The 24712-nt window shown below is 60.2% G+C and overlaps 1 protein-coding gene across 1 annotated transcript in view; it reads right to left on the minus strand.

Annotated features, from left to right (window-relative positions):
* Positions 1–2823: 2823 nt before the first annotated feature.
* The window catches only part of COL7A1 (collagen type VII alpha 1 chain), a 28891-nt gene continuing 7002 nt past the window's right edge, over positions 2824–24712 (minus strand). Inside the window, 94 exon segments of the mRNA XM_088171767.1 lie at positions 2824–3849; positions 3982–4161; positions 4930–5049; positions 5139–5222; positions 5581–5670; positions 6022–6135; positions 6214–6262; positions 6465–6518; positions 6598–6675; positions 7017–7133; positions 7421–7483; positions 7586–7648; positions 7725–7778; positions 7997–8050; positions 8135–8215; positions 8298–8333; positions 8420–8491; positions 8753–8824; positions 9057–9113; positions 9204–9239; positions 9354–9389; positions 9463–9507; positions 9636–9695; positions 9939–9963; positions 9965–10257; positions 10393–10518; positions 10658–10717; positions 10840–10875; positions 10999–11043; positions 11170–11214; positions 11375–11416; positions 11501–11536; positions 11623–11691; positions 11787–11867; positions 11963–11998; positions 12087–12149; positions 12308–12340; positions 12604–12648; positions 12833–12868; positions 13146–13181; positions 13473–13517; positions 13605–13667; positions 13793–13837; positions 13972–14043; positions 14211–14255; positions 14435–14470; positions 14564–14773; positions 14938–15069; positions 15236–15271; positions 15381–15428; positions 15601–15636; positions 15813–15848; positions 15985–16089; positions 16198–16233; positions 16383–16418; positions 16602–16646; positions 16858–16929; positions 17155–17190; positions 17380–17460; positions 17541–17576; positions 17677–17712; positions 17872–17952; positions 18566–18607; positions 18690–18716; positions 18823–18867; positions 19030–19101; positions 19199–19243; positions 19344–19379; positions 19505–19585; positions 19719–19754; positions 19862–19921; positions 20026–20097; positions 20256–20285; positions 20381–20407; positions 20489–20524; positions 20631–20675; positions 20784–20819; positions 21033–21077; positions 21214–21249; positions 21399–21458; positions 21584–21646; positions 21759–21812; positions 21949–21975; positions 22266–22379; positions 22469–22537; positions 22730–22783; positions 22858–22893; positions 23139–23210; positions 23497–23589; positions 23800–23844; positions 23960–23986; positions 24126–24167; positions 24269–24426; positions 24498–24641. Of these exon segments, the coding sequence (XP_088027893.1) occupies positions 3800–3849; positions 3982–4161; positions 4930–5049; positions 5139–5222; positions 5581–5670; positions 6022–6135; positions 6214–6262; positions 6465–6518; positions 6598–6675; positions 7017–7133; positions 7421–7483; positions 7586–7648; positions 7725–7778; positions 7997–8050; positions 8135–8215; positions 8298–8333; positions 8420–8491; positions 8753–8824; positions 9057–9113; positions 9204–9239; positions 9354–9389; positions 9463–9507; positions 9636–9695; positions 9939–9963; positions 9965–10257; positions 10393–10518; positions 10658–10717; positions 10840–10875; positions 10999–11043; positions 11170–11214; positions 11375–11416; positions 11501–11536; positions 11623–11691; positions 11787–11867; positions 11963–11998; positions 12087–12149; positions 12308–12340; positions 12604–12648; positions 12833–12868; positions 13146–13181; positions 13473–13517; positions 13605–13667; positions 13793–13837; positions 13972–14043; positions 14211–14255; positions 14435–14470; positions 14564–14773; positions 14938–15069; positions 15236–15271; positions 15381–15428; positions 15601–15636; positions 15813–15848; positions 15985–16089; positions 16198–16233; positions 16383–16418; positions 16602–16646; positions 16858–16929; positions 17155–17190; positions 17380–17460; positions 17541–17576; positions 17677–17712; positions 17872–17952; positions 18566–18607; positions 18690–18716; positions 18823–18867; positions 19030–19101; positions 19199–19243; positions 19344–19379; positions 19505–19585; positions 19719–19754; positions 19862–19921; positions 20026–20097; positions 20256–20285; positions 20381–20407; positions 20489–20524; positions 20631–20675; positions 20784–20819; positions 21033–21077; positions 21214–21249; positions 21399–21458; positions 21584–21646; positions 21759–21812; positions 21949–21975; positions 22266–22379; positions 22469–22537; positions 22730–22783; positions 22858–22893; positions 23139–23210; positions 23497–23589; positions 23800–23844; positions 23960–23986; positions 24126–24167; positions 24269–24426; positions 24498–24641 (5969 nt within the window). The 3' untranslated portion in view covers positions 2824–3799.

A 24712-nucleotide genomic window follows, 5' to 3' on the forward strand; every position in this document is an offset into this window, starting at 1 on the left:
TGCTCCATGCTTCCCTCCACCCCTGCTCCAGGCAGCCCGGCTGCCCCCTCCAGCCCTGCTGTATCCCAGCCAGGACAGTTCATCTCCTGCGCCCCAGGCGAGCCATCAGCTCGGCATTGGCAGCTGCCTTGGCCTGCAGTTCCTTCTCTCTGGCCAGGTCGAGCAGGATTTTCAGTAAGTGAATGTCGACATCGAGTGACAGGGACACCTTCCTCCCCTTTTTCCTGGGAGCATCTCTCTTCGTGGCTGGGCTCATCAGCGAGGGCAGTGCTTGTCTTTCTGATCCCTCTAGCAGTGGCAGGCTGGCTTTGTCCAGATGAGACCCTGCCCCAGAGCCATCGTCACCCTTCCTCATTTTGGAGACACCTGGCAGCATCTTGTTATTGCTGGTGGTTTCCTGCCTCATCAGCTTCCCTCCATCCACAGCTCGGGGGGCTGGCGGGAGCCGCTCACGGCTCGGTCCCTTCCAGGCTCTCGTTGGTGCCCCGAGGACCACCAGGAAGGACAGCAGCATCCTGCCTCGCAGCGTGGCCAGGAGTGCCTGCAGGGAGCACGCGGCTGGTGCTGAGCATCACCCTGAAAACCCTATCAAGGCTCCACAGCCCCCCAGGCAGGGCACGTCCCCACCAGGCTGTCACCCACAGAACCCCTCCACTCCCTGCACCAGCTGGTGGGGCTTCACCCTCCTTTCCGGAACCCTTCATTATTCCACTCTGATTTTAACCCTCTTGAACAGGGTGGGGAGTTTTGGGGAGGCTGAATGAGAAACAAATCACCTGGGTGTCCTTGTCCTTTCACACAGCCCCTGGCCAGATGCTAGCTATGCCCTCAGTTTCACACCCTTCAGCCCTTTGTCACCCAGGGAAGGAGACAATCCTGCTCAGGAGGGTGGCTGCCATGGTACTGTGGCTGCTCTCCAACCCATTCCTGCCCTTTGACCAGGGAAATGCTTGGGGTTTCAGGGCTGGGCAGACTATGGGGCTTTCTTCCTCCCACACCTTCCCTGGCAGCTGCCATTCCCCACTGTGTTGCTGTGCTCTTAGGGGCAAAAGCCACCCACCAAGGAGGGACACGAGCCACCTGGAGTAAAATGCACAGCATATTGATCACAGTGGGGTGACAAGGGCTGGAGGCTGGCCACATGTCCTGAGTTGTGTCAAGCCTCAGCAACTTTTTCCGCCCCATCCCTCACCCTGGTCACAGGGAGGGCCCCAGGGATTGCAGGATGCTGTGCTACAGGGTGGGGGTCACGGTGCTGGGATGTGGGGTGGGGGTCAGAGCAGGTGCAGGGACACTGCTGCACAAATCCTGCTATATAGCTGCCTCTCCCCAAAATCAGTCACCCAGCAGGGTATCTCTGGGGTAAAACCCTTTGGAAAGTAGCAGAGTAGACAGCCAAAGGCTGTTAACTCACTGCAAAGTGAGGAATGAAAAGCATCTAACCCCCTACAACCTATTTCCCAGCTAAAAATCCCTGAAAAGTACCACTGAGGGCACAGCCTCACCATTTGCAGCAGGTCCTCGTCTCCTCGATGTTCAGGCAGTGCTCCCAGAGTGAAGGGACCACAAGCTGGGGATTTATTCTTCTCCCTGCCAAGCCCTGGCTCTTATCCTGTCCCAGCTCCACCTCTGACCCGCAGAGGGGGTGATGGTGACGGAGGGAAGGTGGGGGGGCAGTGTGTGAAAATGTTTTTAATACATTTTGCCTAATAGCAGATGAAGTCATCCTGGGATGTGAGTGGGTGTGTGCCCCCTTGTAGCTCCACCAGCTGCATTTGGAGGGGATTCCAGGAACCTGGGACAGCTCAGCTGAAATTGTTTCATGTTTGACTTGCAAGATGTTTTTTCTCCATCTAATTAGGCCTCCCTGCTCCTGTCAGGCTTGGTAATCACTTAGGGGAGGGAGAGAACTTGCATATTGCTGCCAGACAGGGATCGTGGGCAGCCCTCTGAGCATTGTGCCTCACAAGGCCCCTGGACAGCTCCTGGTACAGGTTTGGCACTGTGTCCTGACAGACTCCCTGGCCACATGGAGGACCTATCTAGAGACATGTCACCTCCCTGCTGTACCAAACTTTGGCCACTGATTTGCAGGATACCAGTGGCTTGCAGCTCACCTTAATGCATTCCAACTGGGACACTACTTATTTGCAGGCACCTGCACCAGTCCAGCCTGGCCCAGGCCCTCTGCCAGCTGCCCAAGGTGGGTATCAGCCTGTAGGCATTGCTGTGGGGTGAGCCCCATATACAAGGAATTTGCTCCAAAGTTCCCCCCTTAGAGACTGTGGGAGCATCCCATGGCTCTTAGGCTGGGGGGCCACCCAGCCTCACCATGAGGTGAGTTGTGGGTGCTCAGCCCTATGGGCTGGCCAGGGACAGGAGTCAGGGTGCCCAGGGTTCAGACCACTGGGGTTCTGCCCACCCCTGTGGTCTGAACCGCTGGGTGACCCATCCTATGCCACCCTCCCCGGGATGGCAGGGAATGGAAATAATGCCAGCTCTGTTCCTCTTCCCAGGGACAGCCAGGAACTCACACCCAGTAGCCAAAATTAGCTGGCAGCAGTGATTCACACAGTACATCATGCAGCACCACAGACCCACGTGCCAACACGTCAGGGCCTGGACAGGGGGTCATGGCCTGGCTTGCATCAGCTGGGCACGTGCTGGGCACTGGTCTCCCTGGAAAGGGTGAGGAACCCCAGCCAGCAATGCCAGCAGTGGGCAGCTGGAAAGGGCAGCCCAGCTGGGGCGGGCAGGGGGCATGCATGAGTCAAGAGCTGTCCCCAGACTCCACAGGCATCTCCAGCAACATGCCAAGAAGTGTGACATCTCCCTGTGAGCACAGCTTTAATACACATCCCCCTGCATTGGTACACATATACATTTGTATATAGATATACACAGAGAACAGCAGTACGTGTGGGGGCCACAAAGCCCACCTGGCAGCCCCTGGGGCTGTGGGACAGTGAAGGGCATTCCCTACTCACCCCTGGGCATGGGGGGAAGCAGGGGCTGCCACTCTGGCAGCCAACATCACTTTCACAAAGCCTTTGAGAATAAGCGTGGACGAGCAGGAACTTCTAACATAGCACCATCCTCAGGGTTTCCCTGACAGGCCTGGGGGTGCAGGTGAGATACCCCAGATTAAAGAAAGGTGCTGCTGGCAGGCTTGTGAGCTGAAGGGTAGCACATGGCAAGAGCCTCCAGTCTTCCCACAGGTCACTGCCAAACCATTGCAGCCACAAAAGGGGAACTGGGCCCTAGTTGAGGTTAAGGTGAAATTTATTCAGATGGAGCTCATTGCAGGGTGAGGGTGAGGGATGTTGTGCAGGGAGGCATTGCCTGGCACAAGGATGTGGGCAGCTCTCCCAGCAGAGAGCACAGAGCAGAGAGGGAGTTTGGGGGGCAGGAAAAGGTACAAGGGTATAATGGGAGGGGAGGGAGCCCAACTGTGCCAAGTCCCAACTTTGCTTCCAGAGAGAGGGAACAGGGCTAAGAGCCATTCTGTTGGCAACAAATAATTTAAAAAATCAAACTGAGAATAGCCCAGTGGGAAAGGGGTTTCAGAGCCTTGGTGGGAGGCAGTTTCCCATTTGATATAAATTTCACCTTAATGACAATAAACTGATAGGCAATGAAAAACCCATGAGCAGCATAAAGACAGGTTAGAAATAGCACCAGGTTCCTGCTGGGGCTGGTGGGTACATGGCCACAGCCACCATGGGCAGCCCAGCCCCGGGCAGGGCGGCAGCTGGGCCCCACTTCCAGGCAGCCCTGCCTGCCAGGACACTGCCTGCACCTACAGCTTTGGCTGCCCTCCCACCTTGCTGCCGGCATCGCCACGGGAATCTGCGGAGAGAAGCAAGGCGCTGTCAGAGCTGATGTGGGGGACCAGCACTGCACCCCCAGCTCTGCATTGCTGAGTCCACAGCACAAGGTGGAGATGCTGCTGGATCTGCCGGTGTGCCAAGCTCTGCCTACCTGCCCCTGGGCGCTGCCCACAGTGCAGCTCACACTCCTCCTTGCTGTCGAAGCGGTTGAGGTTGCCCTGGCAGCCGCTGTAGACGAAGGGCCGGCACTCGGTGACTCTTTGGTTGTAGTACCACCGCAGGGTGTAGCGCTGGCAGTTCCCCTCATCCAGGGGCAGCCTGCAGGGCTCAGCTGTGGGACAAACCCTGCTGCTGAGGGCAGGCAGGGGCTGGCAGCACACCGGTGGTGGAGGCTGCCAGACCCACTTGGCAGAGGAGGGGAATCCCCAGAAGGGGAAGGCTGAGCATGGGAAGGGTTTGGCTGGAGGAGATGTCTCTGTGCTCTGCCCAAGTGTTGGAATTGGGGGCAGGAGACACCACTCTGGGCAAGCTGTTTCCCAGGATATAGTAGGACCCACAGCTGGTCTGTGGGCTAGAGAGGGTTAATGAATGAGGTTTGTTTTGAGAAGTAGTCTCTGACCAAGGCCATTGGCCTGTAGACCAAGAAGAGAAGAAGAAGATAAGCAAGAAGAAACCTGCAGCTGTGGAAAGTATTTTTAGAAAGATTCTGGGAAAGAATAGGGGTGTTCCATTAATGATCATTATGTTGACTAATTGTAACCAATGAAGAAAATGTAAACTGTGTAGCAGGTATAAAAGACAGTGTGCTGTTGTAATAAACGGGTATTAGCCTTCTGAAATGTAGTGATGCATCACTGCTGGTGATGGCTTTGGTGAGGGGGATAGAGCACAAGTCTGCACGGTGTGGGGAACACAGTGATAGAGAAAGTACAACCCTCCCAAGTACCAGTGATAGGGCAGGAAATCCCAAATCCCCCCAGACAGATGGCACAGGGACCCACTGCCGAGCTGGATGCAAAGACACCACCCCAGCAAAACCTGGGGCAGCTCCATGGTTTCCCCCAGTAGATCAGTGCCAAGTGACTGCAGGGAAGCTCACCATCCACTGCGGGCTGCTCCAAGCTGTCCCTCTCCAGGACCTCATCATAATCCTCCTCCTCTCCATCCATGCTGTCATACCCAAGGTCATCACTGTCGAGCGTGATCTGCCTGTCCTGCCCTGAGAGACAGCACAACACATGAGCAGTCACTACACACATGGAGCACAGAAAAAGGGGGGTAAGGACTAAAAGCACAGGGATGACACACCCTCATCCTCCTCAGCATGTGACAACTTGAGCACAGGGACTACATGAGCACTGCCAGCAAGGAACGGCTGAGTGGAGAAGGACCCTGTCAAGGGAGACACAGCCATCAGGGAAAAGACAAAGGAGTCTGGGCTGCTTTCCCCTTATTTCCCAAGGGAAAACCACCCCTTTCAGGTGTGGAGCAGTCCAGCACTGCCCCAACCCTGTTGTAACCTGACGGGGTACATGGACAGGGATGGTGGACCTGGAGATACTCCCTTCTCTCTCTCCACCACAGACCAGGGCTGCCATGGTGGCTTCTAGAGGAGGGACAGGGACAGGCAGGGGAGGCCCAGAGAGACAGCACCCACTTGGAGCCCAGCAGGATAGGGACAGGGGAGGGCACAGGGAGGCACACAGGCCCATGTCACCCAATCTCACAGGTCCTCCAGACTCTCCATCACCTGTTTGGTCATGCTCTCTCTCCTGGCGGACGATTCTTCCTGCTCCCTGGGCAGAATGGAAGCTGCTCCTGGCCTGAGCCCCCCAGCCTCCTTGGAGAGAAAGCACCCACCTCATCCCAGTCCACCCCTTGCTTCCACCCCTCCAATCCCATTCCTCTAGCCCACCCTTCCCCTCCAGCACTGCTGACCCCTGCAAGACCCCTGCCCCAATTCTGACACCCAAGAATAGATAGTTCCTGTGATCCCTTCAGCTGGGCAGACCCTGGCAGCACCCAGACCCCATTGACACCATCCCAAGCCCCTGGGGATCCCTGTTGCATCATCACTTCTGCCACACACCAACCCTTCTCCCTGTGCAGGGTCCTACATTGATGCTGACCCTGACTGAAGGGGTCATGGAGGATGCCAGCCACCTCCATCTCCCCAAAACCAGTGGCACACCTGCATGCCAGGGCCCTTTTGGTGCCACACGTGTGGGGCAGGGGGATAGGAAGGAAGAGCTGCAACCTGAGTGCTCACGTGAATCCTGGTGTCGTGGAAAGTGGCCACCACAGGCTGTGGGAGAAACAGGGTGGGGGTCAGGGGCAGTGGGTCCAGACCCCCAGCCCCAGGGCAGCAGTGGGGGATGCTCACCACAGTGCTGGCTCATCTCCTGCCTGACGAAGCCACGGATCTCCTCCTCCTGCCAGGCACGTGAAGGGGCAAAGGTAGTAATGGGGGATGGTGCAATTAAAGAGGAGGAAAAGCCTTTTCCCCAGGGCCTAGCAGAGCCCAGAGGTGAAGGCAGCCCTTACGTCAGTGACAGTGGGATGGATCTAGCACCCCTTCCCACCCCAGTGACCTGAATGCCACGAGCCTGTGCTGGCTCCCTTCTGGCTCCTTACCGTCATGCCTGGCTCCCCCTTCTCCCCACGGAGCCCGTGGGCGCCAGGACTGCCCTGGGGACAGCAGAAAGGAGGTGGGAAGCTGGCCCTGGTTGGAGCTCATCCAGGCAGGGCCAGGCACACACACACTTACCTGCTCTCCTCTCTCACCAGGGATACCAGGCACGCCGCGTGCGCCTGGCACTGACTGTCCAGGGGGGCCTCTCTCCCCCTGCAAAGGACATGTGCTCAGGATCTGGCCGGTGGGTGCTGGAGTCTCTCTGCCCTCCCCAGCACCACGGATGTGCTGCTTTCCCTACACCTGCACCCCAGGTGAGGATGGGGACAGGTCCAGCTCAGCTCAAGGACAAGCAGGGTTCCAGACTCCTTCCCTCAGACTCCATCCCCTGGGCTGGGGGACACAAGGGAGGAACCCAAAGCCAGCGAGCTGGCAGGGCAGGACAGAGCTGGGACATGACTCCAGATGCCACCCACCCCTCACCCACTAAGGGGATGGGGCCCTCCCATCCTCACAGCCTCAGAGGGGACCAGTCACCTGTGGTGAGGACTTACCTTCTGGCCCTGCATGCCCTCAGGACCTCGTGGGCCAACACTCCCTGAGGGTCCAGGGGGTCCAGGAGCACCGTCACTGCCCCGGGGACCAGGGACACCCATAACACCCGGGGCACCCTGTAGGAGAGCAGAGGGTGAGGCCAGGGGTGCCAGAGCCCCTGACTTCAGAGCAGATGCCATGGAACATCCTCTGACCCTACAGTTGGGCATCCTCAAAGAAGCAGCACTGGTGCCTTCTTATAAACAGCAGGGAATTGTTGTCATTCATTGTTTAGTGACATAATTTAGAGCAGCGTTGAATGACTCTTCTGGGAGAATCAGGCTCTGATATGCTTCCAACCAAGGCTGTATCCTGGTACAAGCAATGTGGTGCAATGCAACCCATCCCTTTCCAGCCTGCTCACCCGGTCTCCTTTCTCCCCCTGGTCTCCTTTGGCTCCCTGCTGCCCATCAAATCCTCGGTCACCCTGCAAAGAGGAAGGGACAGGCAGCAGGGGACACACAGTGGGAGGCAAGCAGCAAGGGAATGAAGTGCCAGCATAGCTTTTCCCAGCACTACTCTAACCTACCTTGGGTCCCATGAGCCCTTCTTTTCCTGGAATGCCTGGTGGTCCTGACAGACCCAGATCTCCCTATGGGACAGAGGAGATGTCCATCAGCCACCAGCCCTGCACTCCTGTCCCACCCGGGTGTCAGTGTGGTGCTTACCGGCTCGCCTTTCCTCCCTGGCAGTCCAGAGCGCCCGGGGATCCCTGGATCTCCCTACAGCAGACAGGAGAGAGGCAGGGCAGTCAGTCCTTCACCCCTCAATGCTCACCTCAGAGCCACAGTCACAGGAGGGGACCCCATGACTCTGTCACGGGGTCAAGGTCTGGCCTCAGCCATCACCCCACTCCCGCTGGCTGGTGGAGGGGATCCAAAGGGCCACAGCCTCCAGGCAACATCCAGGCTCCTGCAGCACCCTACAGGCACCCACTCACCTTCTCACCCTTGTCCCCATTGAGGCCACAGGCACCTTTCATGCCTCGGTCACCCTGCAAAGATGGGAAGTCAGATCCGTGCCAGGCCAGCACTAGTCCTGGCCAGGAGAGCACTGGCAGCCAGAGAAGACAACCCACCTTGAGGCCACGCATGCCCAGGGGTCCCATGTCCCCCTTCTCTCCCCGGGCCCCGGGGATCCCATCACGGCCAGGCTGACCCTGTGAGAGAGCACACAGCATGACGAGGGTCTGCTCCTGCCCTGCACTGGGGTGGCAGAGGCACAAAGACACAACTCCTCACCGGCTCGCCAGGCTCTCCTGGAGCTCCAACCTCTCCCTGGGGAAAGCAAAGGCATCAGTCAGGGCAGGTGAGGGGCACGGTGCCACCAGCATCCCCAGCAGAGGGGCTGCCCAGCTTCATACCTTCTGTCCACTAGGGCCGCGTGCCCCAGGGAAGCCCATGGAGCCCTTCTCTCCTTGCTCACCCCTCGTGCCCTGCAAGCAGAAACCCAGATCAGCACAGGGCAGGAGGGAGAGCGCCAGCCACTGCATGGCCACAGCACAGCCATGGTCACCTCCGAGGCCAGGTCTGGCAGCTCCCCTTGCACCATGTCCCTGGTGCTGACTAGCACCAGCACATAGGGCACAGGGATGCTGTCATGCCCTGCTTCCTCTGTCCATTGCCCTGTCAACAGCCCTCCATGATCCCCAACCCAGCAGCTTCCAGCCCCGCACAAGTTCCCCCCAGCCCTGTACCTTGTCTCCAAGCATGCCTTGCTCCCCCTTGTCCCCTTTGTCCCCTTCTGTGCCCTTCAGGCCACGCTCCCCCTGCAAAGGAGGAAACACAGGGAGGGGTCAGGGAATGAGGAAAAGCTCAGATACCCATCAGGGTGGTGAGGATAGACTCCCGTGGGGGCAGGAACATGGGGGTCTGTAGGGTGGCTGAAGGAGAGGGGACGATATGCTCTCAAGGGAGGGTCCCTCAGCAGGAAAAAGCTCCTCCAGCTCTTCCCAGAGGGACAGGAAGGATGGGGAGAGGGAGAATAGGGACAGTTCTTACCGGCTCCCCTTTGCTGCCCCGTGCTCCAGGCGGCCCCTCCACCACCACAGTATCACCCTGTACACCCAAAGCAGAGAGAGAGGTGTGGGTGAGAAGGGGGCCAGTGCTGCTGCCTGGCTTCCCATTGCCCCCTGCCCAAGGACTCACCTTGTCTCCTTTGGGTCCTGGGGCCCCAAGGTCTCCCTGTGAGGAAGGTGAGATGCTGCAAAGCTGCACAGCAGGGAGCAGGCAGCACCTCCCTGGGCACCCCAATACCTGGAGTGCATCATTCTCCCCTCAGCCCACAGAGTCCCTTACCTTGTCCCCACGCTCCCCACGGTTCCCAGGTAAGCCCTGTGGGGGAGAATAGAGCTGTGGTCAGCAAGGGGCCTGGATCAGGGTGCAGCTGAGGAAGGGGGGTACTTACTGCTGGCCCACGATCCCCTTCTGGCCCTGGACGCCCATCTTCACCCTGCAAGAAGGAAGGGATGTAAGAAAGGTATTTAGTTTGGGGGCACCCCAGGGACAGCTGCAGCTCTGGCTCAGAGGCCTCCCTGTCCCTGGCTGTGGGGACATGGCAGGGACTGTGGCAGTACCTACCCGTGGTCCTGGGTCACCACGTTCACCTCTGGCTCCTGGCAGCCCAGCCCCTGGAGCGCCCTGCCAGAGAAAGGCAGGAACTCATCCCTATCCCCACTGCCCACTCAGCCCTGCCAGGTTCCCCCCATGCCAGGAGACACCCCACAGTCTCCACCACCTCTCTGGGTGCTGGCACACAGGAGGGTCCCATGTGCCACCATCCAGAGTGGGCTCAGCACCCTCAGGGGGGAGGTGGCTGCAGGAACACTCCACAAGAGAAGCAGCCTCCCACCTCTCATGCTATAGGGCTGCACCTGGTCCTACCTTGTCACCCTTCAGGCCAGGGGCCCCTTGTATGCCCTAAAAGAAAGGAGAAGGGTGAGCAAGCCACGGGAGGCAAGCAATGCCAGAAACCCTGCAAAACATTGCTGAGAGTCCCACTGGACACTCCAGCAACACCCTGCCCCAGGGGCCATGGAGGAGCTGGCTGGGTCCCTGTCAGCCTGTCTGAGACAGCAGGGGAGCCAGGGCAGAGCCTACACTCCCAGGAATGCTGTGGCACCATACTCACGGCCGGCCCTGGGGGCCCCACAGGTCCTGGTGGTCCAGCGGTGCCATCCCTGCCAGGAAAGCCGATCAAACCCTGGCAGGGAAAAAGCAGGGAATGGGCAGGGGCTGTGGCTGGGAAGCAGTGGGGCTTGCAGGGACCTCACTGACACTGCACAAGGGTCCAGAGTTGCCAGGACCAATGATGCCACGTTCTGGTTATAGTCTTTACCCTCTCTCCTGGGGGACCTGGAGGGCCAGGCTGTCCATTGTCCCCTCTCAGGCCTGGCTGTCCTGGCATCCCAGCACTGCCTGCTAAGCCTGGGGGTCCTGGTAATCCTGGCAATCCGGTGTCACCCTGAAGTAGAGAAGTAAAAGATGAGGCCCACAAAAACAGCTCCTCCGGAGTGTGCTTTTCCCTCAGCCAGCCAAGCTAGAGCATCACTGGGGCATCAGGGACATGATCAGAGCCAGGGTGACGTGGGCACAGGGGTTACCTTCAAACCTGGAGGCCCGTCCTGTCCTGGTGGTCCCCGTGCACCAACACCCAGTGATCCCTGCAAGGTGGCAGAGAGCATGTAGCACCTCACCTGGCTGGTGAGCACAGGGATGCCAGGGCCATCATGCCACCCAGAGCATCCCCCAGGTGGGGGAACCCCTGGGGGCAGGGGACACATACCTTCTCCCCTTTGGCTCCAGGGGATCCCTTGGCTCCCTGTGAAGACACCAAGCCCCCAGAAAGGCCTGGGCAGTAGGTGGCAGGGGAGCAGATACCAGCCCCTGCCAACATCTACTGTCCCCAGTATCCACCCACCACCCCCATATGCCTCCTACTCACATCTTCCCCAGGATCTCCTGGCTCTCCAAACCTTCCTGGCTCCCCCTGGCAGGACAAGGAAAAAGCAGATGTGTGGGATTATGAACTGGGGGAGCAGCTGAAGCTGGATCCTCATACTGTGGCCAAGCAGCCAGGGACCCCCTCCCCACCGACCTCCAGGGCAGCGCTCACCTTCTCACCCTTGGGGCCTGGCAAGCCTCGGTCGCCCTTGGAGCCCTGTCAGGGACAGCAGAGTTGGGGGAGACGGCAGCCACAGGGCTGGCTTGCTCCTCAGAAGACAAGGGTGGTGGAGAGGATGAGGTTAATGGTAGGGAAAGGTTAATGAGGGGAGATGAGGGTAATGGGAGCGTCATTAAAGGTTTATGGGGTGACTCACGGGCTCTCCCAGCAGCACACCCTCCAGCAGCGCCGGCTCACCCTGCAGGGGATACACGGGTGCTCAGATGTGCCCACTGCGGATGCCAGTGCCCAGCAGACCCTTATCCACACCCTGGCTCCTTACCTTCTCTCCCTTGGCTCCAGGGGGGCCAGCGATGGCCTGGGGCAAAGGACAGAGTGGGCAGGTGAGCAGAGCTGCACGGGGATCCTGGTCAGGAACACTGGACAAGGCAGCTCTGCACTCACCTGCCCTGGGGCTCCAGCATCCCCTGGCTCTCCCTTGGGACCAGCAGGCCCTGAAGGTCCCGGTAAGCCCTGGCACAAGCAACACAGCCCTCAGTCTTAGCTGCAAACAACCCAGGCTGAGCTGAGTGGGGTTCCCCAGGGATGGGGCAGGGTGACCATCATACCATCTTCCCAGGCACTCCTGCCTCGCCGTCCTTCCCAGGCACACCGTCCCTGCCCGGCACGCCTGGCTTCCCGCTCTCCCCCTGCAGGCAGTAAGAGTGGGAGTGGAGTTTGGGGCCCCTACAGCCCCCCAGGCAGCCCCAAGCACCCACACTGATGTGCGGGGCAACACACTTACCACTTGTCCTGGCAGCCCAGGCACACCTGGTGGGCCCTGCAATGGAGACACGAGCAGAAATCAAGCAGCATTCCAGGCACCAGGAACAGCGAAGGGGCAGGTTTGGGGTGTTGCAAATACCTACCACTGGGCCGGGGGGACCAAGGGGTCCTGGCAGGCCCATGTTGCCCTGGGGGCCAGGCAAGCCCTGCAATGGAAACAGCCACATCAGAGAGGAGATGGCACAGCCAGGACCTTGGCTGCCCCTGGGGGAAGGTGTGTTGGGGTGGGACTGGCTGATTCTGGGGAGGCTGGATGGTTTTGGACAGCCAGGTGGGTACTGTCAGGGAGGGTATGAGTACTCACACGGATGCTGGAGCCAGGTTCCCCTGGATCACCCTGTGAAGAACACGCTGCATCAGCCCAACCACCCAAACCAACCAGCTACTTGGGTCACATGCACATCTTCATACCTGCATCCAGGAGGGGGTCCAGCCCAAATGTCCCTCCCTCCAGCCCAATGAAAATGAAATGCGAAATGTGAAATGTGAAAAATGAAATGAAATAAAATGTGGTCCTCCCTCCAGTCCCCAAATCTGGCAAGGCACCATTTTCCCTCTGCCAGAGCAATGTTGATGCAGATGCCAATGCCGCTGCCTTACCTTGGCACCAGCTGGGCCCTGGGTCCCTGGTGGGCCGGTGCTGCCCTGCAGGGGACAAGGGGACATTATTGGGGTGATGCTTGCTGGTGACACAGGACAGGGAAGGAGCAGCAGGACCGCTCAGTCCCAGCATTGCCACCCCACCTCCACTCCCTTGGGGAATGCCCACCCTGGCTGACATCACCCTTGCATGACAGTCCCCTGCACGTGGTGCAAGGTGGCTCCTTACCTGAGGTCCTGGGGGTCCTGGGTCTCCCTGATTGCCCTGAAGGAAGGAAGAAATGGGATCACTGCAGAAGTGGGTTTTCCCGAGTGGGAGCAGGGGGTGTCCCGAGGGAGGGCAGACCCAGATAGTGCCAGCAGCTCTTGTAAGCACCAAGTAAGACAAGCCTGGACAGGTCCTGCTAAGATGCAGGGGGCCAAGGACCCAGCCCGGCAGCAGAGTGACCCCCATTATTTCACCAAGCATTCACAGCCAGGAGCCCCTAGCTGTGTGCTGAGGTGGTGGGGCACAAGGACATGGGAGACACACAGACACCTACCGGGCGTCCCAGCACGCCAGGAAAGCCTGGCAAGCCCTGCAGAGAACCACATCAGCGTCAGTGGACAAGCGGAAACCCACCCCCTTCACACAGCCCTGCCTCCCAGGGATGCTCCCCATTCCCAGTGTGTGGTACCCAACCAGGGCACTTAGGAAGGGTAGGAATACGGAGAAGCCCCCTAAAGCTCTGCAGGCCTTGCATGGGATGTGGGGGGAGAAGGCAGTGAACGAGGCATAAACACTCCTGTTGGTGCTGGTGGTGGCTGGTGTGAGACCACAGGACCTCCCCCAGTCCCAGCCTGCATGTCCCCACCATGTCCCCACTCACCGGCTTCCCCTCAGGGCCTGCCAGCCCTCTCTCACCCGGGAGACCCTAGAGCAAAGGATGGAGACAGAGATGGGGTCAGTGCCAGGCAGGGTCCGGGGTCAGTGCCAGGCAGGGGAGCAGTGCAGGACTCACCGGGGCGCCGTCCCTGCCCTTCTCACCAGGCTCCCCTCGGCCACCCCTCAAGCCACCTTCGCCCTGCAGTGGGGACAGGCACAGCATCACAAGATGGCCAGGGACTTTCTGCTGACACCCAAAGAGGGGTGTGCCCAGCAGTGCCCTCACCCAGGGCACACTGACATTGGATACTTATAACCTCAGACCTTATCTCCTTTGGGTCCCCGCTCGCCCTCAGCTCCTGGCTCACCCTGTGTTGGGAAGAAGACAGATGCCATCAGCCCTTGCTGCCCCTCTGCCCCACCACCATCCTCAACCCCAGCTCATGATGTTGCCCCAGCTCAGTTGTCTTGGCTGCCCTTCTCCTTTCAGACCAGCCACACACCTTCGCTCCTTTGGGTCCGATGGGGCCACGTTCTCCTGGGAGGCCCATCAGGCTGCCCTCCATCACGTCCACCTATGGGCAAGGCACAGTCAGGACCAGCATCCAGGGGACCTCAGGAAGAGCCCCTCAGGGGCAAAGCCATCCCAAGCCCCTGTGCCAAGGGACTGGATGTGGCCATCCATCCCCAGAGAGGCAGGCCGGCACCTTGATGATGGTCCCCAGCAGTAGCCATCACCTACCTTGGGCCCTGGGGGCCCTGGGGGTCCAGGCATGCCATCCCTTCCCTGAGAAGGGTAAAGAGATAGGTTGAGTGTCAAAGGGCATGGGAGAGCAGAGCCTTCCTGGTATGGCCACTCCTGGCCTTTACAGGGCATCTTCCTGCCCCACAGAGAGCCCTGCATCCCCTCAAGAGGGGCACAGCACAGGAGGGGATGGAGGGCACCGTGTCCGTGTCCCAGCTCACCTGCTCACCTCGGTCGCCCTTCTCACCTCGGTCGCCCTGTGCAAACACCATGGTGGCTGTCACGGGGCTATGCCCAAGCCCCTAAACCAGGTCCCCCAGATTTCACCTGGCACCTGCACACACACTCACCTTCTCGCCGGACCTCCCGGATTCCCCCAGCTCCCCAGCCCGGCCCGGCACCCCAGGAATGCCTGGCTTGCCAGGCTCCCCTGGTTGCCCAGGCGGCCCTTCGGGACCCCGCTCACCCACGGCCCGGCCCATGGGGCCCTGGGGGCCGGGGCTACCTGGGTCCCCCTTGTCACCTTTGGGTCCTCGCTCACCAGGGAAGCCTAAGGAGCCCTGCAAAATATAAGCTGTGTTGCCAGAGCCAGCCCTGAGGCAGGGCTATGAGCTCTCCCCGAGCACCCCAGGACTGGGCCAGCTGCATGAACTCCCAGCAGCCAGCCCAGAAGCAGGAGTGGGGCAGAGTGTTGGGGCTTGGCATCAAGCCTGGCTCCACTCACCTCTCGGCCTGGGGGCCCCCTTTCTCCTGGATCCCCCCGACTGCCCTTCTGGCCCCGCAGCCGCTCAAACCCCGGCAGAAGCGAGTCTGAGCTCCCATCATAGGCACCCGTGAGCTCCTTCAGGGATGAAACCTGGGAGGGAGGAGAGAGCCACCGGTCAGGGCATAAGTGGAACCCAGCATTTCACAGTCCTGCTAACTCATCCTAAGTTGCTGGGATCTCCCACCAGCTCCTATGCCCTCTTCCTGCTGCCATGTGGCAGGAAAAAGCCCCAGCCTGAGAGTCAGGAAATACATACCTTGATGCCAAGTGCTTCCAGGCTACGTTCAATGTTCTGCAATAAAAAGACATTAAAAACAAAGTAGGTTCCCACCACAGAGGCTGTGGAAGGTTCTCTGTCCCCCAGGGCTGATGCAGCACAGCAGGTCAAGGTAAGGACTCACCACTGCAGTCCCAGGGTCTCCACGTGCTCCAGGGTTGCCAGGTCGCCCCTAGGTTTACAGGAAAAGAGAGAATGAGAAGATGCACAGAGGTGCAGCAAGAGGGGTGAGCAGTGCTCACCCTTAGTAGGTTACAGAGTTAACACTTTGGTGCTGCCTGGGCAGGGGCTGTGGCTGTGATTGGGGTGCTGGTAGCTTGTCAGGCTTAGTGCTGGGTACTCACCGGCTCCCCACGCAGTCCAGGCTCCCCTGGGTCCCCCTGAAACACAGCAAAGGGATCAAGGGCAGCAGTCAGGCTGCCCAGCACCAACTGCAGCACCAGGGTCCAGCCCTGTCGTCTTGGGGGTGGGGACTCCTACCAGGGACTTACTCCCACTGGCATGTGGTCCCCCCAGACCTTTGCCTTGGGAGCCTGGGGGGCAGGAGCACACTTACCTTTGGTCCAGCCACCCCACGGAGGCCTGGGGAGCCCTAGAAGACACGGAGGTGACACAATAGCACCTGGCCCCCATGGACACAGGGCACTGCCCATGGATGGGGGTCCTCAGAGCAGTCTGGACTCCAGGATCTGCTGCTGAGTGACACCATGGGGTCGAGAACTACACACCTGGCCTGGGGGGCCAACCTGGCCTGGGACACCAGGAAGGCCAGGGGGGCCGAGGGGACCTGGCACACCTCTGTCCCCCTGTTCGCCCTTGGCACCGCTGCGGCCCTGCCAAGAGAGCAGTGTCACCCCTAGGATCTGGGACCCAGGTCTGTGCCCGATGGGGGCATGTACCCAGCAGCCCCCATCACACATTCCTCTTTGGGGAGCACTCACCTCTCTCCCAGGTAGTCCTGTATCACCTTTGTCTCCCTAACCAGGAGAGAAAGGAGTTGGAGGAATGCTGCTGCATCCACATGCCCCAGAATGGTGCTCCTGGTCCGGGGAGGGTGGAGCCACTGGTCTTGTGGGGATCATATGGGGACCATGCAGGGACCACACAGGAACCACCATCTCCTTACCTTTCTCCCATCCTCTCCTGGTGTCCCATCTTCTCCCTGGGAACAAAGGCTGCCTGTCAGTGCCCCACTTAACCATCTCAAGATGGGTACAAACTGGAGGCTGGCTCAGAGCATGGGGGTTCTTTGCCACATCCTCCCCTTGCCTTATATTGTACTGGGATGACTATCCCTCAGCATCCTTGGAGAGCCCCAAAGTCAAGCCCTGTTTCCCCTACTCACATTCTTGCCATTCAGGCCAGGTTTGCCATCCTCACCGGGTTTGCCCTGGGAGGAAACAAAAGGCAGTGAGAGAGCCCCCAGGCTCTCCAGCAGCCAGGGGCACCAGCAGCCAGGGATGCCTGGGCCCCACTGGAGCCTCAGGGTCCATGGAAGGGTGAGCTGGGCACAGAGCAAGCCCCATGGATGGATCCAGCTGGGATCCACAGAGGGCATGGCACAGGCAGTGTCCCTAGGGTGCAGGGTGGCTGGTACTTACAGGCACACCAGGTGGTCCCAGGGGACCCACAGGACCAGGTGGACCCTGCTCCCCACGCAGCCCAGGCAGCCCCTGTAGGGAAGGGAGATGGTGGGAGCACAAGGCAGCAAGGCACCCATCTGCCACAGCCAGCCAGGGAGCAGGGAGTGTGACTGGCAGTGGCACTCTGTGGGGACAGGGGAGGTTCTTGCTGCACTGCCCTGGACCAAGCAGCATGAGACAGGGCACTGGTCCCTTACAAGCCTAATGGCCCCAGCAGGAACACAACCTAAACCCACCGTCTCCAGAGGTACTTACATCCCGGCCAGGATCTCCTTGCTTTCCCGGGTCCCCCTGCAGACAAGGAGGAGGTGAGGACAGGGACATTCCCATCCTGTCAAAGGCCCCCCCTCCAGAGCATCCCCAGCCTGGAGCAGAGGGTGTCCAGGGGACAGCTCCTCCCATGCCATCACCCCTCTATCCCACAGCTCCCACCCGTGGCACCCGGGCACAGACATTCCCCCCACGTTGGCCCACACTCACCCGCAGCCCAGCAGGCCCTGGGGGCCCAGGTTTGCCTTCCAGCCCATTGCGGCCATCCAGCCCTGGTGGGCCACGGTCCCCCTGTAAGAGAGCAGGACAGCTGGAGCTCTGGGGTGGGATGGGAGTGTTGTGGGGCAACCCTCAGCCCCGAGTCCTCTCACCTTCTCTCCTGGCAGGCCTCGGTCCCCAGGGTCACCCTACGGGGCCGGAAGAGAAATGAGCATCATCTCCCACTAACAGGAGCTGCACAGGGCACGGGTCCCCCATTCAGACCCCCATGGGAAAGGGGACACTTACTCGTGTGCCAGGGGGGCCACGGGGGCCCTCCACACCCTGCAAGAAAGAGACAAGCTCAGCAGTGGGGCATGGGGGAAAGGAGAGGATCCTGGGTGCTCAGCAGGCTGTCCCTGCACACCAGGACCCCCAGCTCCCCTGCAGAACATCACCCATCCTGCTGTCCCAGTGCCTCCACACCAGGGACCCAGCACCTACCCTCTCTCCAGGCACTCCAGGGGGGCCAGCATCACCCCGGGCACCGCTCACGCCGTCCTTGCCTGGGTCCCCAGGGTCCCCCTGCCAGGGAAGGGCACAGTGCTCAGAGAGTACTATGCTGTACCAAGAGTACAGAGTACTGGTGCTGTGTGGTTTAGGGGTAGGATGAGAGGAACGGTCTCAAAATAAGAGGCACAGGCTGAGGAAGAGGTGGCTGAACTCAAAGCAGCTCCCACTAGGGGTGTGGGGGCCAGAGTGTGGTTGCAGAAGAAAGGCATTGAGCAGCACTGCTGAGCCAGGAACCAGCTCAGCCACAGGTGGGGACAACAATGCCACCCAGTACAGAGCACAGCTCGTGGCCAAAACTGTCCTGAGCCTAAGCTGGGTGGTAAAAGCAGAATGCCCAGGGGTTGGGTGCTGCCTCAGCAGCACTGTGGGACTGGGGAGCCCAGAGAACACCATTTCTTTTGGAACCCTCAGTCCTACAAGGCCTCCTCCCATCACAGGGCATGAGCGTTAGCCCATGTGCCCCCGAGTTCCATGTGCCTCTCTGTTGTGGTGCACATCAGCTGCATGTAGCAGAGACTGTTTTGGGCAGGGAGGGCTTGATGAGCAATGATCCCAGTAGCCAGGCAGAGCCCAGAGGACAGCAGAGAGTATTCTACCACCAGCATCCCAAGGACTCATTCATTACCTTCTCACCCTTTGCCCCTACTCCTCCGAGCCCAACATCGACCTGTGGGGCAGAGAGGAGCTGTTGGAGCACATGGGGCTGGACACCAGCCCATGGGCAGGGAGAAGAGGGAGGCAGAACTTACAGTTCGTCCCGGGGGTCCAGGGGGCCCCTGAAAGAAGAGCAAGGGAAGCAGATTAAGGGGAGCTGGCACAGCCCCAGGGAAGGCACAGCTGGCTGCAGGCTGGGGGGCCACACGTGGCCCTGCCATCACTCACCGGGTCCCCACGGTCACCCTTGCTCCCTGGTGCTCCAGGGCTGCCCTGCAGGAAAGAGGGACGGAGTCAGAGGGGGAGGGAATGGGGGACCCGTGGGGTGTGGGTCCTGTGGGTACCCTGAGGGTACCCTGGGGTAAGGGTGGGTGTGGGGCAATGAGGTGTGAGGGGTGTCCATGGAGCAGTGGGTACATACAAGGGAATACTCACATTCCTGCCTTCAGGTCCTGGGTCCCCCAAGTCTCCCTTCTCCCCAGGGGGACCACGGTAGCCAGGAAGGCCCTGAGTGAGGGCAAAGGGAAGATGTGCATTAGCAGGAGCCATCCCGAGGCCATGGGTCTCTCTCCTACTCCAGGGTGCCCAGCAGCCCTGCACTTACCCGGGGACCCCTGTCTCCAGGTTTGCCAGGCAGACCCGCTTCACCCTGTGGGGAAAGAGGGGATGAGTGTGGGGCAGTAGGAACAGAGGCAGGAGGAACAGGAGCAGGAGGAACAGGAGCAGTAGTGCTGGGGACTCTCACTTACCGGGGTGCCATCATCACCTTTCTCTCCTCGCTCTCCCTGCAGCACAAATCAGCGGGCACCGGCCAGGAGAGAAAAGTACAAGTCACCAGCATCCCCCTGCTCCCTGCCAGCCCCCCTTTCCTCAGGGCCACAGTGCCCCATAGCCCCTTGTCCCACACTACCTCCTTGCCTCGCAGCCCGGTCTGCCCAGGGGTGCCTGCTCGGCCTGGCTCCCCCTTCTCCCCTGGCTCTCCTGGGTCACCCTAGGCAAGGGAAGGGGTAACAGTCAGGGTAGAGTCTGGGCAGCTGGGGAGAGAAGGGGCACAGCCTGCAGGAACAGCCCCTCTAGAGCTGGCCATGCAGACGGACAGATGAATGGAAGGGCAGTGACATTACCTTTGGGCCACTCCTGCCTGTGAGGCCAACAATACCCTGGTTGTTGGAGAGGAAGAGCATGTGTCACTGGGAACCTTGGTGACCCCTTGACAGGGAGGGACCAGGCCCATGAGCTGGTGCCCCCAGGGTGCCCCCAGACTCACCCGATCGCCCTGCTCGCCTTTGGGGCCAGGTGGTCCTGGGATGCTCAGGCCAGGGGGACCCTAGACATGAAAGGACATAGCATGGAGCACCAGCACAGACACCATGAGTCTGGGGAGGGCTGTGCCATGTGCCCTGTGCTTCCTATCCTCAAGGCAGTACTCACACGGGCACCTTTATCTCCTGTGTCACCCTTGGGGCCAGGTGGTCCTTCTGGTCCTGGGAAACCTCTGTCACCCTGGAGCAGATAAAATCAGCACACCAAACCACCCATTTTTTCCCCACTGCAGCTGTGGACAACCAGGTCTGGGACCAGGATGAACCCAACTGTGCAATCCCCCTCCCCAGCCCACAGCCATGCCCAGAGGGTGCAGGGCACAGCTGGGCCAGGGTTACCTTCTCTCCAACACCAGCTACACCGGGAGCCTGGAGGGGAAGCAAAGGAGACCATGCTGGGCACTGCCCATGGCTCCCTGTTCTGGGGCTGGGGCAGGCAGAGGAGGACCTACAGGATCACTTACTGGCTTGCCAGGTGGTCCTGGATCGCCCTGCAGAGAGACGGGTGTCACTGCCAGCCTCTTCCCCAACAGACCCCTGCCACCCCACTGAGAACCCTACTTTGCCCTCACCTTTTCCCCCCGGGGGCCAGTAGGTCCTGGAGCTCCCTATGGCAAGATTAGAGTCCTCAGGCGACTGGCAGTGCCTGGGAACATGCACCCAAGGCATGGCAGCTCCTGGCTCCACAGCACCACACCCAATGCCCTGACTCACCTCTCTGCCTGATGGCCCTGGGTGCCCTGGGGCTCCCGTCTCACCCTGCAGGAGAGGAGGAAGAGGAAGGTGTGTGGGCATCCTGCCAGGGTGGCTGCTCCAGGGCAGAGCAGGCATCACTCCACCATGGCACAGCTGCCCCAGCACACCTACCTTCTCACCCTCTGGGCCTGGCACACCACGGTCTCCCTGCAGAGCAAAGCAGAGGAGGGTTTCAGGGAGCCTTCCTCCCTCTACACCACACTGCCCCAAGCCCATACACTGCCCCAGAGCTCTTCATGATTCAGTCTTGAATCCCATCCAAGACCACTGGGTTGTGACAGCAGTCCCCAGGCACAGCCACCACCATGTCTCAGGGACACCAGGGCTGGCCAATGCTGGTCAGCTTTGGCATCATCTCACCTTCTCGCCTGTCTCTCCCAGCTCGCCTGGTGCCCCACGGTCTCCCTGGTATAGGAGAAACACAGGGTCAGGGGCAGCAGGACCTTTGGGGGACATCCTGGGTCCTGGCACAAAACCCAGAACTCTTTTCTCCCTGCCAAAGGCATGGCAAGAGTGTCCCTTTGGTCCCTGCACCACTCACCTTCCTGCCCTGCTCCCCTGGTGGCCCCCGAGGACCCTGCAAAGGAGAAGGGAGACATTGTCACCTTGGGTGTGACAAGGCAAATGCCCAGGCTGTCCAAAGGAGGAGCCCTCAAGTGTGCCCTCTGGGCTTGGCTCTTGGCATGGCCAGCTCCTGCCTGCCTTACCTTCTCTCAGGAAACTCACCCTGTCTCCTGGGTCCCCAGGACGGCCAGGTGACCCTGGAAAACCTTCTATGCCATCACCCTAGGGATTTGAAAAGGTGATAGACATGCTCATGACAGGGGCATGCCCATTAGATGGGAATCCCTGCTGGAGAGTGGTGTGAGGTCCAGCCCTCCCAGTGGGGAGCATCCCTGCCACCTTCTTACCTTCTCTCCCTTCAGGCCAGGGGGCCCAGGAGGTCCCCGAGGCCCAGGGTCCCCAGGCAGGCCCTGCAAGAGAGAAAATCTCAGCCCCTGGGGATGCAACTCAGCCCTGGGCACACACAGCCACTGCAGCCCTGATCCCTTCTGCCAACCCTGTTGGCCTAGAGGCTCGACTCACTGGGGGTCCAGGATCCCCTCGAGGTACTGCCCCATCTACAAATCCAGGGGGGCCCTGCAGAGAGAAGGGTCAGCTCCTGTGTGGGTGCTCTGAGGGCTCCCAGCACCCTGAGGGTCTGCAGTGCCCTTGGACACTCAAGGCACCTCCATCCAGTAGGGCAGAGGAGTCAGGGAAATCCACAGCCACTCACCCTTTCCCCTCGGTCACCCTTTTCTCCCTGCAAGGGCGAAAAAAGCAAATAAGGGCAGTCCTGGGCTATTCCCATGCCCTCCTTAAATAGAAGAGGAACATGCTGGGTAGAGCCCATCATCAGTGGCAATAGGGTATGTGCATGCCATGTTGCTGCCCAGTGCAGCGACAGCTCAGGCACGTTCATATGTGTGCAGGCACAGCCCATGAGCAGGGCAGGAGGAGTCCACGGAGCAGCAGCTCCAAGCAGCTGGCTGCTCCCCATCCACCTGCCCACACATCCCCCAACCATCCACATGCAGCATCAGGGGGAAGTACCTTCACAAACTCTCCAGGAGGTCCTGGTAGCCCCATGGGTCCAAGTGGACCAGGGGGGCCTGGATCCCCAAGGGGCCCCCGTGGGCCAGGGATCCCTGGTGAGCCGGTACTGCCCTGGAGGACAGAGGTGCTCCATCAGGAGGCTGTGGTGTGGGCTGGGGGTGCTGGCAGAGACCCCTTCACATCCCTATTTCCACACCTACCGGCACACCTGGCTCCCCTTTCTGGCCTGGTAGCCCTTGTTCTCCATCCGTGATCACCCTGGGCTCTCCCTGCACGAGGAGGGGGAAGAAAAATCAGTGGCCACTGTGCCCTGCTGTGGCCACAGTGCCACAAGGCCAGGAGTCTGGCAGGGAGATGGGGAGACCCTGGGGCCAGGAGATGCCAGGTGCCAAAATGTGCCCACCAGGGTCCCCAGTGCTCCTCAGGAACTTTTGTGGGGCAGCCCCCCGTCCATCACCTACCGGTTCACCTTTCTGCCCCTTTGGGCCACTAAGTCCCATGGGCCCCCGTGTCCCCTGGGAAGGAGAGATGAGAATGAGAGGGGGTGTTGGGTGTGAGAAAGGTTGGGGTGTGCAGGGGCCATACTCACAGGATCTCCTCGAGGACCAGGGATGCCCTGGATGCCCTAGAAAACAACAGTTCAGGAGGTGAACACATTCCTGCCAGCCAGGGGAGTGAGGATGGGATGGCATGGCATCTCCAGTACACCTTGCCTGGGATACACACACAGGAGACAGCAGTGACCCAGTGCCAGCTGCTGAGACTCCCCCAGCACAGGGAACAGGGAAGCAGAGGCTGGTTCAGGGAGCAGGCAGGGGTATGGGAAGAGCCCATTGTGCAGCAGCAAAGCCAAGAGACACCCTTACTCACTGGCTGCCCAGGTAATCCAGGATTCCCAGGGCGTCCAGGGCTTCCTGGTGTCCCATCGGCTCCAGGAAATCCCTGCAGGACAGAGGAGCATCATGCCAGCATCTGGTGTACCCCAGACTCCTTCAGTGCCCCAGGCAGTGCTGGTCTCAGCACAGGGAGCTCAGGGCAGCCTCATGTGCTGAGCTGGGATGTGAGGGTGTGGGTGTAGTGTGAGGCTGGACTGGGGTTCTTCAACAGGATTTTCCCTCCAGTGTCGGTGTGGAGGCCAAAGGGACAAGGGGCATGAGAGGCCCCGTGGAGCCAGGTCACTGTGTCCAGGGATCCTGGGGTGCCTAGGTGAGGGGCCAGAGGTACTCACCCTGTCCCCCTTTTTGCCCGGACCCTCAGCACTCTCTCCTGGTGGACCCTGTGGCCCTGGTGGTCCTGGAGGGCCAGGAAGCCCATGGCGACCCTGGAGACACAGTGGAGAGGACAAGCTGGGTGCCAGGTGGTGGTCAAGAGGTGTTGCCTGTCTACCCCTGTAGCAAGGGCTGGACACGTCCTTTCCTCACACCCACCCACCAGCAGGACAAAGCAACAAGGGAACATGAGGACACGGAGACCATGAAACTGCCCTCTCCAGGGAGCTGCCCCTCTCATGCCCCCCTCCATCAGGTATTACCGGCTGACCAGGGAGACCTGGTGGTCCCATACGTCCTTGCAGTCCCTGCAGAGACAAAGCCAGTAGTGAGCATCCCCTGTGAGTTGGCGTTAGCATGGTTTGGGGGACGCAAACACTCCAGAGCCACCAGCTGGTGGCAGGGTGTCACCAAAGCACTCACTGCCTCACCGCGGTCTCCCTTCTCGCCCTGCAAGGGGACAGAGGGAAGGGGTTAGGGACTGGCACTCTTGTACTTAACTCCCCACTTGCCGTCAGCAACTAGGGGTCCCTAACCATGCTGAGCACCTGTGGCGCGGCATAGCATGGCACAGCCTCGAGAAGCTCACCTTGGGGCACTGCACAGTGCAGGGCTTTGGCTTTGGCTCTGGCTGGCAAGAAAAGACAAGCCTGTGTGAACCCAGGGATAGAAGACCCCCCAGCTTACATGGGGCTGCTCCCCCTCCACACTCCAGGGTACTCTGGCTCTTACCCTGGTGGAAATGATGGTGCAGAGGTCATCAGTGAGCTCTCCCTCCAGCTCTGCCAGGTCGCTGCCATGGTAGATGTACCGTGGGTCCTCACTGGTGACCATGCGCCGGAGCTGCTCCCGGTCTGCCCCCTCCATGCTCACTGCCAGCACCTGGACCCCTGAGCCAAGAGCACCCTCAGCACCCCACACAAGTCCCTGCACACCCTGATGAAACCCCATTCATCCTCACCCCCAGCCTTGACATCCCTGGCCACAGTGATGGCATCATCCCCAGAGGGGCTGTCAGCCAGAACCACCAGCACTGCTGGCACCCCGGGACGGCGCCCTGCGCCAGGACTCAGCAGATAGGTCCTGGCAAAGGTGATGGCTGCCCCTAGAGAGGGAGAAGGAAGAAGGGACAGTCAGCAGGATCCTGGAAACCGCTGCCCCAGCTCCTAGTGCCAC

The sequence above is a fragment of the Sturnus vulgaris genome, chromosome 11 (genome assembly GCF_052056855.1).
Source record: "Sturnus vulgaris isolate bStuVul1 chromosome 11, bStuVul1.hap1, whole genome shotgun sequence".
Taxonomy (NCBI): domain Eukaryota; kingdom Metazoa; phylum Chordata; class Aves; order Passeriformes; family Sturnidae; genus Sturnus; species Sturnus vulgaris.